This window comes from Quercus robur, chromosome 5 (assembly GCF_932294415.1).
Source record: "Quercus robur chromosome 5, dhQueRobu3.1, whole genome shotgun sequence".
In the NCBI taxonomy this organism is placed as follows: Eukaryota; Viridiplantae; Streptophyta; class Magnoliopsida; order Fagales; family Fagaceae; genus Quercus; species Quercus robur.
In genome coordinates, this window is record NC_065538.1 from 34,550,951 (window position 1) to 34,561,393 (window position 10,443).

Here is a 10,443-nt window from a genome sequence, read left to right on the forward strand (position 1 = left end):
GGAAATTGGGCTTTTAAAAAAAAATAATGTGGTACTCGAGCTTGGTAAAATCGAGTACCATGCAACACAATACTCGAGTATACCAAGCTCGAGTACCATTTATGAATAAAATGTTGTTTATTTTATTTCTACAGTACTCGAGCTCACCAAGCTCGAGTACCTTGTAACTTTTTTTTTTTTTTTTTTTTTTTTTTTGGGATTATCGACAAATAAACATAAACATAAAATGCTGTTTATTTTATTTCTATAGTACCCGAGCTCTACAAGCTTGTGTACCTTGTAACTTTTTTTTTTTTTTTGAATTATCAACAAATAAACATAAACATAACAATAAGTAGCTTTTTTATGTTTTTATTTGATAAGGATAAAAGAGATTGATCACAAAAGATAAGCCGATGGTTTATAAGTGACAGGATCGACTGAGCCGTCAGCCCCCATTTAATGACTGTCAACGGGCGACAGTTGTAGGGAGAATCACCAAAAGGCCATCCTAAGGCTGACGGGATCATAAAGCTAAAGGGATCCTGAAGTTGACGGGATCAAGACTGAAGGCATAATAATGTAAGCTGACGGCATTAGTCAAAGAATGTTTGCTAACCACGTTTGCGTGTATAAGGACATGACTTGCCCTCCACGTTTTGAGAAACCTAAGAAGGATTCCTATATGGAAAGGATCCCGCAAAATACGCCCAAGGAGACTCCTATAAGGAAAAGACTTCTACTCCAAGGAAAATGGGTCAACCCCTACTACTATAAAACCCAAGCACCCTCACGAACCAAGGTACGCATAATTTACCCTCTCTAGCACTCTAGAGTTGTGAGAATAATTCTGACTTGACCTTCGAAGGGTATTTGGCCGGCACCACGCCGGTGCTCTCTGCTAGGTCCTTTCTTTTTGCTGTGCAGGTGCTGTTTGGAGCGCGCGAGGACTGTGTGGCTTACTGGTGATATTTTCGGCATCATCAGTTGGCGCCGTCTATGGGAATCGTGTAGTGTAAAGTCATTACCGCTTCCCAGACAAAAGTTGCATGGTGCTCACCCTCTCAATGGCAACCGCTAACGACATTCAAAAAGAGGAACCACCCATGACCGCCCTCGAGAAGCAAGTTAAAACTCTCGCCGTTGCCGTGGAACGCCTCACCAAGAAAAATCGCGACTTGGAAGAACAGATGCGCCAGAAAAACACAGCACCAGACAACCAAGGAGCAGATCAAGAAGGAACCAGCGCAGACAGAAGGAATCAAGAGGGACCCTAGGCCAGTAACGCCTCAAGCAGACCAGAGCACCAGAACGTGAGCCTCCCTTCCCTCGCAGATACGGCTCCGCCACCTATTATCGCAGAGATGCAGGCGATGAAGGAACAAATGGAAGTTATGATGAACGCTCTCAAGGGACGAGTGTCCAGCGATCTTGACGACCTCGTTAACCAAACTGACTCACCATTCACTGCGCCCATCAACTCTTCCCTTTGCCAAGTAAGTTCCGCATGTCGCAGATAGATAGTTATGACGGAGTCAGAGACCCTCTAGACCACCTAGAGACCTTTAAAACCCTGATGCACCTTCAAGGAGTAGCAGACGCGATCATGTGTAGGGCCTTCCCTACGACGCTGAAGGGTGCGGCAAGAATTTGGTTCAGCCGGCTGACACCTAACTCCATCAGCACCTTCAAGGAGCTGAGCGCTCAATTCACTTCACACTTCATCGGAGGACATCGATACAAAAAGTCTACGGCTTGCTTGATGAGTATCAAACAGCGAGAGGAGGAAACGTTGAGGGCCTACATATCCCGCTTCAATAAGGAGGCACTCTCGATCGACGAAACCGACGATAAGATACTTGTCGCAGCATTCACGAATGGGCTGAAGAAGGGTAAGTTTTCGTTCTCGCTGTATAAAAACGACTCGAAGACCATGTCGGAAGTGCTTTACAGGGCCACAAAGTATATGAACGCCGAAGACGCGCTGTTGGCCCGAGAAGAAAGGCCCAAGGAAAGAGAAAGGCAGGAAGACACCCGACAGGACCAAGGTCGAAAGAAAGCGAGGACGGGAGACCGAAGGGATGAGAGGCGCCCTAAGCCCCTGGGGGGAAGATTTACAAGCTTCATTCCATTGACCGCCCCGATAGATCAAGTCCTAATGCAAATCAAGGACGATGAGGCTCTAACGTTCCCTGGAAAGCTGAAGAGTGATCCCAACAAACGTTCTAGGGATAAGTATTGCCGCTTCCACCGTGACCATGGTCACGATACGGCCGATTGCTGTGACCTAAAGCAGCAGATCGAGGCCCTTATCAGACAAGGAAAACTGTAGAAGTTCATTAGTAAGGAGAAAATAGATCCACCCCCACAAGACCAACACCCCCGACGGGATAATAAGTGACCAAGGCCCCCGATAGGGGACATAAGGATGATCGTAGGAGGAACGGCTGCCGCAGGGTCATCCAAAAAGGCCCGCAAAACCTACCTTCGGATGGTATAAAATGTTCAGCTGATGGGGGCCGTGCCAAAGATAACACGAAGAGAAGGCCCCAAAATTGGGTTCTCAGAAGAGGATGCACGACGCCTTCACCATCCACATGACGATGCACTCGTCGTTAGCTTACGAGTAGAAGACTACAACATGCACCGGGTGTTGGTCGACAACGCAGTTCAGCAGATATTCTATACTACCCGGCGTTCCAGTAGATGAGGATCGACAGGGAGCGATTGATTCCGACAAATGCCCCACTCGTGGGTTTTGGAGGGAGCCGGGTATTCCCACTAGGCGCGGTCACATTGTCCGTAGTGGTAGGCGATTACCCCCAGCAGGTAACCAAGGACGTGACATTCTTAGTGGTCGATTGCTTGTCTGCCTACAACGCTATCCTCGGACGACCCATGCTCAATTCATGGAAGGCGGTAACTTCAACTTACCACCTGATGATTAAGTTCCCTACCAACTATGGAGTAGGGGAGCTGCGCGGAAGTCAGATGGCCGCACGCGAATGCTACATGGCCATGATGGAGATGGAGGATCAGGTCCAAGCCTTGAATATAGAAGAACATCGGACGGTGATGGAGCCAGTAGAGAAGCTAGAAGAGATACCCCTTGACAGTTCTGATCCTGGCCGAACGACCAAAATTGGAACACTCACTAACCCCACAATCCGTCAAGAGCTCATAACCTTTCTCAGAGGCAATCGAGACATATTCTCCTGGAGCCATGAAGATATGCCAGGAATAGACCCTTCAGTCATGGTGCACAGGCTGAATGTATCGCCCTTCTTTCCACCCATTCGACAGAAGAAGAGAGTGTTCGCCCCCGAACGAGATCGGGCCATAGCAGAAGAAGTCTGCAAGCTACAGGAGGTGAGTTTCATTAGGGAAGTATACTACCCTGATTGGCTGGCGAACGTAATAATGGTTATGAAAGCTAGCGGAAAGTGGCGGATGTGTGTGAACTTCACCGACCTTAACAAAGCCGGCCCCAAAGATAGCTATCCCCTCCCAAGCGTCGACGTCCTAGTAGACTCAACGGCCCGACACCAATTGCTAAGCTTCATGGACGCTTTCTCGGGGTACAACCAAATCCGAATGCACGAAGCCGATCAGGAGAAAACTTCGTTCGTACCCAGTCAAGGCCTCTTCTGTTACAAAGTAACACCCTTCGGCCTGAAGAACGCGGGCGCAACGTACCAAAGACTTATGAACAAAATGTTCGCGCAACAAATTGGGAGGAATGTTCAGGTCTACGTTGACGACATGTTAGTAAAAAGCCGAAGGGAGGAAGATCATTTGGAAGATCTCAAAGAAACATTCAACACCCTTTGTACTTATAACATGAAGCTCAATCTAGGAAAATGCGCCTTCGGAGTGACGGCGGGAAAATTCCTAGGATTTATGGTGTCCCAAAGGGGGATTGAGGCAAACTCGGACAAGATCCGGGCCATTATGGAGATGGCGCCACCAAGAAATGTGAAGGAGGTACAAAGCCTCAACGGAAAAATAGTAGCACTAAATAGGTTCGTGTCAAGGGCGACGGACAGATGTTTGCCCTTCTTCCGCATGCTGAAAAGATCATTCGAGTGGACTGCCTAATGTCAGTAGGCATTCGAGGAGTTGAAGGCTTATCTCTCCTCCCTGCCACTGCTGAGCCCATCACAGTCAGGAGAAGAGCTTTTTCTCTATCTAGCCATCTCCCCCGCAGCCATCAACGCTGCCTTAGTCAGAGAAGAAGAAAAAGTGCAAAAGCCCGTATACTACGCGAGCCAAGCGCTTCGCGGTGCCGAAGAAAGATACTCGCCTATGGAGAAACTTTCCTTTGCATTAGTTACAGTGGCACGCAAGCTCAAACCGTACTTCCAAGCCCATACGGTGAACGTCTTAACCGACAAGCCCTTGCGACGGGCGATGAGCAATCCTGAGGCTACGGGTCGACTGGCGTTATGGGCTATAGAGTTGAGCGAATTTGATATTCAATACCACCCACGAACCGCCATCAAAGGACAGATCGTCGCAGACTTCATAGCAGAATTCACTCATGACGAAGACAAGGGGGCAGAAGAGTCCCCTCGTTGGAGCATATATATGGATGGGTCATCCAACAGACAAGCCGGAGGGGTTGGCATCGTGCTACTATCGCCTGAAGGAGATACAGTTGAATGTATGGTCCGTCTCGACTTCCCCGCTACCAACAATGAATTAGAGTACGAAGCATTAATAGCAGAACTCGACCTCGCCAAAGCAGCAGGAGCCGCGAGGGTAGTCGTTTACTGCAACTCTCAGGTCATTACTAACCAAATAAATGGAGACTACGAGTGCAAGGGCGAGAGGATGAAGAGGTACCTTGATCAAGCAAGGGCAAGAGTAGATGACCTAGAAGCCAAAATCATCCAAATCCCCAGAGGACAAAACGAGCGAGCCGACCGCCTCGCAAAGGCCGCTTCAGCAGAACATATGATCATCCCTGGTAATGTACTCTCTTTTGTTTAACTTTCTCCACTAATAGATTCCAAGAACGTACAGGAAATAGGCTCCGACAGTAGCTGGACCACGCCGTTAATTTCATACTTAAAAAACGAGGTTCTACCAAACGGAAAAGAGGCTGCAAGAAAGCTGAAGGTCCAGGCAGCAAGGTTCGTCTTAAAAAAAGACGTCCTGTACAAAAGAGGCTTCTCCCGTCCATATCTGAGATACTTGGGTACGGAAGAAGCAGACTACATCATGAGGGAGGTACACGAAGGAATTTGCGGAAACCATTTAGGGTCAAGGTCATTGGTGCACAAGCTTGTGCGAGTAGGGTACTATTGGCCCACCATGCAGAAGGAAGCTGAGGCTTATGTCAAGACCTATGACAAGTGCCAACGGTTCAACAATATTATTAGACAACCAACTGAAGAGCTGACCCCGATGACGGCCCCATGGCCGCTCGCACAATGGGGATTAGATATTATGGGACCATTCCCTACAGCAGTACGACAGCTGAAGTTCCTAGTAGTAGGCATTGACCATTTTACAAAATGGGTGGAAGCTGAAACTTTGGCCACCATTACGGAGAAGAACGTACATAACTTTGTTTGGAGATGCATCATATGCAGGTTTGGCATTCCTAGAGTCTTTGTCTCAGACAACGGGAGGCAATTCGACAACGACTCCTTCCGGGATTTTTGCTCACAATTAGGAATAAAGAACCACTACTCCTCCCCCGCCCACCCTCAGGCTAATGGCCAGGTCGAAGTCACGAACCAATCCTTGCTCAAGATTATCAAGACTCGGCTCGAGGGGGCAAAGGGTATATGGCCTGAAGAATTGCCAAGCATACTATGGGCATACAGGATGACGACAAGGACACCCATAGGAGAGACACCGTTTCGACTAACGTACGAAAGTGAAGCAGTCATCCCGACTGAAGTTGGGCTCACAAGCTAGAGGGTGCACAACCATGACAAGAACAAAAACGACGAGGCAATACGACTACAGCTTGACCTAGTGGACGAGATCAGGGCGGCGGCAGAACAAAGGCTCGCTAGGTACCAGGACCGCATGGCCAAACACTACAACTCTCGGGTCCGACACAGAGACTTCCAAGTTGGAGATCTTGTTCTTAGAAAGGTCATGGGTGCCGCTAGGGACCCTACCCAAGGGAAGCTCGGCCCCAATTGGGAAGGACCTTACCGAGTTATGTCGTGACAGAGGAAAGGCACTTACCACCTAGAGACGTTAGACGGATAGGAGCTGCCACATCCATGGAACACCGAGCACTTACGAAAGTATTATCAGTAGAAGCGGCAACATGAAGACCAACCTTTTTTATTTACATTTCAGCAAATTTCAGTCTTACTCCTCAGTTTTATCATTTACATTAGTTTTTTGCAACAATACCTCTTTTTCGTTTTAAGCCCAAAGGGTAGGATTTGGTTTTAGAACTACTTTTATTTACAAATGCATGGCAATAAGAGGAGTTTATTCAAAATTGCTGAAGTATCTATTTTAGAAATCTACAGTTTAAAGTTCACAAAAGTGGACGACTAAGTTCACAAAAGTGAACAACAAAAACGATTAAGTCCATAACGCACGGACTAAAAAGCTAACGGTCTCACCAAATAGATGAGACTATCATCATATGGACAAGGTTCTAAAACCAACGGACCTACAAAGATGACAAGCTCATCAAGTCCATGATAGACTAAAGCTAAAAAGCTGACAGTCCCACCAAATAGATGAGACAATCATCATATGGACAAGGTTCTAAAACTAACGGGCCTACAAAGATGACAAGCTCATCAAGTCCATGACAGACCAAAGCTAAAAAACTGACAGTCCCACCAAATAGATGAGACTATCATCATATGGACAAGGTTCTAAAACCAACGGGCCTACAAAAATGACAAGCTCATCAAGTCCATGACATACTAAAGCTAATAAGCTGACGGTCTCACCAAACTGATAAGGCCATTATAGAACCAATGGGCTTACAATAAGTCCATAAGATGATTGGAAATTAGCAAAATTGGCGGTCACATTAAAGTAAGTAAAATAATAAAAATGGTGACAATTGACGGGCGAGGCTGTAAAGTCGACGGTCTTCAAGCGACGGAACCATTGCTTGTATAATGCAACCAAGCTGACGGACCTTTAAAAATGATGAACAAGGTCCTAAACCCAAGGGGAAAGCCCGTGAAACTGATGAGACTATCCAGCCCAAAAGGATAAGATGGACATGCTCACAAATCATAAAAAGGCTATACCAACGGAGTCTCCAAACCAGTTCGAAAAACTGACGGGGTTCCCAAAACAGACAGGAATGTTTACCAGGACTTCATCTGGCACAATCACTGATTAAAAATATGAAAACGATGGGAATAACATGCCATATAATAAATGCAGTTGTATATAAACAAAAGCTCGAAAAAACCAAACGGGCACTTAAACGATTGTTTGCAAAATGATTAAAATACGGTTGTTTGCAAAATGATTAAAATACAAGGTTAAAATACAAATAAAAAGAACTAAGGAGCAGGAGCGTCAGCAGGCCTCCCGTCAGCTTGTTGATTTTCAACGTCTACAATCATAGCTGGAGTATTGGAAGCAGGAGTAGGAGGGTTTGCAGCAGGCTGGGCTAGAACAACGACACCGTCAGCCTCCGGAGTAAGATTAGGCTCAGAGGAGCCGTCATCTCCATCACCCATTGAAATTCCAGACAAGTCCAGCTCTGGGAATGCCGACGTGACCTGCTTAAAGCAATCGTCAAACCCAGTGCCATAATACTCGGCACAAGAGTCAATGAACGATTGTGTCGCTTTAAAATCTCAAACTGCGTCAGCCCCAACCGTCTGCACCCTTTGGCCCAGATCCGTCACCTCCCCCTAGAGCTTTTCATTCTGACGGTTAGCCTCCGCCAGCTTCTCCTTGACTTCCTTTAGCTCTTGGTTTAGCGTACGGATGACATCCTTGTACTGCCTCTGTTTATTCATCAGATTTGTATTATGCTTCCGGACCCGGGTGACGACTCCCTCCTTGGCAACGCAACGATCCTGAAGGGCCTTGACGCGCACCAAGGCCTGAGAAGAGAACACAGACGTCAGTCAGAGTTTATCAAAATAAAACCAATTCGATCAAAAGGTAGCAAGCATACCCTAGTAAGATCAAAAAGGGCTGACGCCCCTAAATCATCCGTCCCCAATAAATCACAAGGCCCTATGTCTGTCGGTTTTATGAAGGATCCAACCTCCCCGACGGCATAGTCCTTATGGGTCAAGAGGCAGCAGGGACCCTCATTGACGGGACCTGAGGAAGTCATTACCCCCTTGCCCACACCATGGCTTGGCATAAGAGGGGATTTTTCCTTTAGAGCACTATCCCCAGGAGTGACAGCGGCCTTCTTAGACGGACGGTCGTCACTCCCGTCGGGCTTCCTCTTTGCAGGCTTAGCAACGATCTTAGGGGTTAACGAGGTTTGCCCCCTTGCCTCCTTTGCCCTCTTCTCCTCCTTCTGACGGGTTGTGGCAGCCCTCACCCTCTGTTTAGCAGATTCCATCTCTACATAGGAAAAAGGGGGTTAGAATAGCAGACGGAGGAGTAGACTGACGGAGGTAATAAGAAATCTACTCACGTTGGCAAGAAAATTCGTCCAACTTTCGGGCTTTAGCTGACGGTTCTGGACCCCCACAATATAAATGAATAATGTCAAGGGTGATCAAATCCCTACACTTACGATCCTCCAAAGGAATTTCGAGAACCCGACGGATGAACTCCTCCTGTTCGTTGGTTATGTGGGGACGGGTATGAGCTGAAAAGAAAAAAGAGAAAGAATGTTAGTAGCGTCACTTCAAAATAAAAGAAACATGGTTGACGGGATTAACCTGAATCCCTGACAAAGGCCCAAGTGTTGTCAAAATAACCATGGGGCATCGTCGCCCATTCCTCCTGACAGCAAACCCAATCCATCCCCTAAACAAAGAAATACCTACTTTTCCAATTCCTATTGGAATCTGGCATATCTGATACCAGTCTCAAACCTTTTTCTCACGCATTAAAATGGTATGTCCCCTTAGACGAGGCAATGTGATGGGGTCTGTAGCAGTAAAAGAATTCATCCAAGGTAAGCTGACGGTTTCCTCCACTAAGTCGACCTCATAGGATTTTAGCACCTATGAAAGTTCTCCAGGCATTCGGGGCGATTTGAGTGATGGACAAACCCAAAAAATCAGCTAGCTGACGGTGTAGGGCCGTCAGCGGCAATCTCAGACTCGTAACAAACATGGCATCATACATGCCAACGTCAACAGTTCTCCCTGAGTAACATCTCTCATTCTTTGTAGAGAGACGGATCGGGATATGGTCTGGAATTTGGTAACGAGCGCGCAACTCCCTAAAAACCTTATCACTTATCATAGGTAAAAACTTATTGACGGCCCAATCCTCAGGAAGAATAAAAGGACGGTTATCCCCTGGACCCTCCGAGGTCCCTCCACTGGATTCCTCATCACCGTCACTATCATCCCCGTCAACATCAACATAATCCCCGTCACTTCCATTCTCTCCTCCTCCCTTTTCTACTTCATCCTTACCCCCCTCAGTATAACCCTCATCACCGTCAGGAGATTGGGCCAACATCTCTCTCTCTGACAAAGGTGAGAAGTCCTCTGACTCATCACCAGAACCAAAGGCCTTGTCGTAGCCCACTCCTTCGCGGACTGACGACTCCTCACACAACGCGTCACTTGACATCTGACTACCTACAAGTGAGGGATCCGATCTAAGTACCTAAGCTGAAATCCTCACTAAAAAATTATTCAAGCATAAGCGAAAATGAAAGAGAAGAGGAAATAGAACTTACTGGTAAGTTAACTTTCTTAGAGAAACGGCTTCAAGGGCAGCAATGCACGAGGTGACGGAGGTAAGGAATGAGGTGACGAAATTTAGGGCAACGGTCTCTCTCTTTCAAAGATTAGCAAAGATGAAATAGGGGAAATGAGGAGGAGGAGCCGCTTATATATAGAATGGAAGTGCATGGAAGACGAAGCGACGCCCTCATTTGAAGCAAAGCCAATGACAACACGCCACTTGTCCAAAGCATTAAATGCACGGCGGCTCAAGGAGTCCCATGTAAATAATTTTCCCACCTCCTTAAAGAATATAACAATCAATAAGAACGTTAGCTCCATAACCCATCAGTATGAAAAGTGACGGAGATATGGAGTAGGGGGCAACTGATAAGGATAAAAGAGATTGATCACAAAAGATAAGTCGACGGTTTATAAGTGACGGGATCGACTGAGCCGTCAGCCCCCATTTAATGACTGTCGACAGGCGAGAGTTGTAGGGAGAATCACCAAAGGGGCATCCTAAGGCTGACGGGATCATAAAGCTGAAGGGATCCTGAAGCTGACGAGATCAAGACTGAAGGCATAATGTAAGCTAACGGCATTAGTCAAAGAATGCTTACTAACCACGTTTGCGTGT

The 10,443-nt window shown here is 46.9% G+C and overlaps 1 protein-coding gene across 1 annotated transcript; it reads left to right on the forward strand.

Moving 5' to 3' along the window:
* The first annotated feature begins 1,585 nt into the window (after positions 1–1,585).
* Positions 1,586–2,311, forward strand: LOC126728142 (uncharacterized). Its single transcript, XM_050434012.1, has one exon. It carries the CDS (start codon positions 1,586–1,588, stop codon positions 2,309–2,311), a length of 726 nt encoding a protein of 241 aa, XP_050289969.1.
* The last annotated feature ends 8,132 nt before the right edge of the window (positions 2,312–10,443 follow it).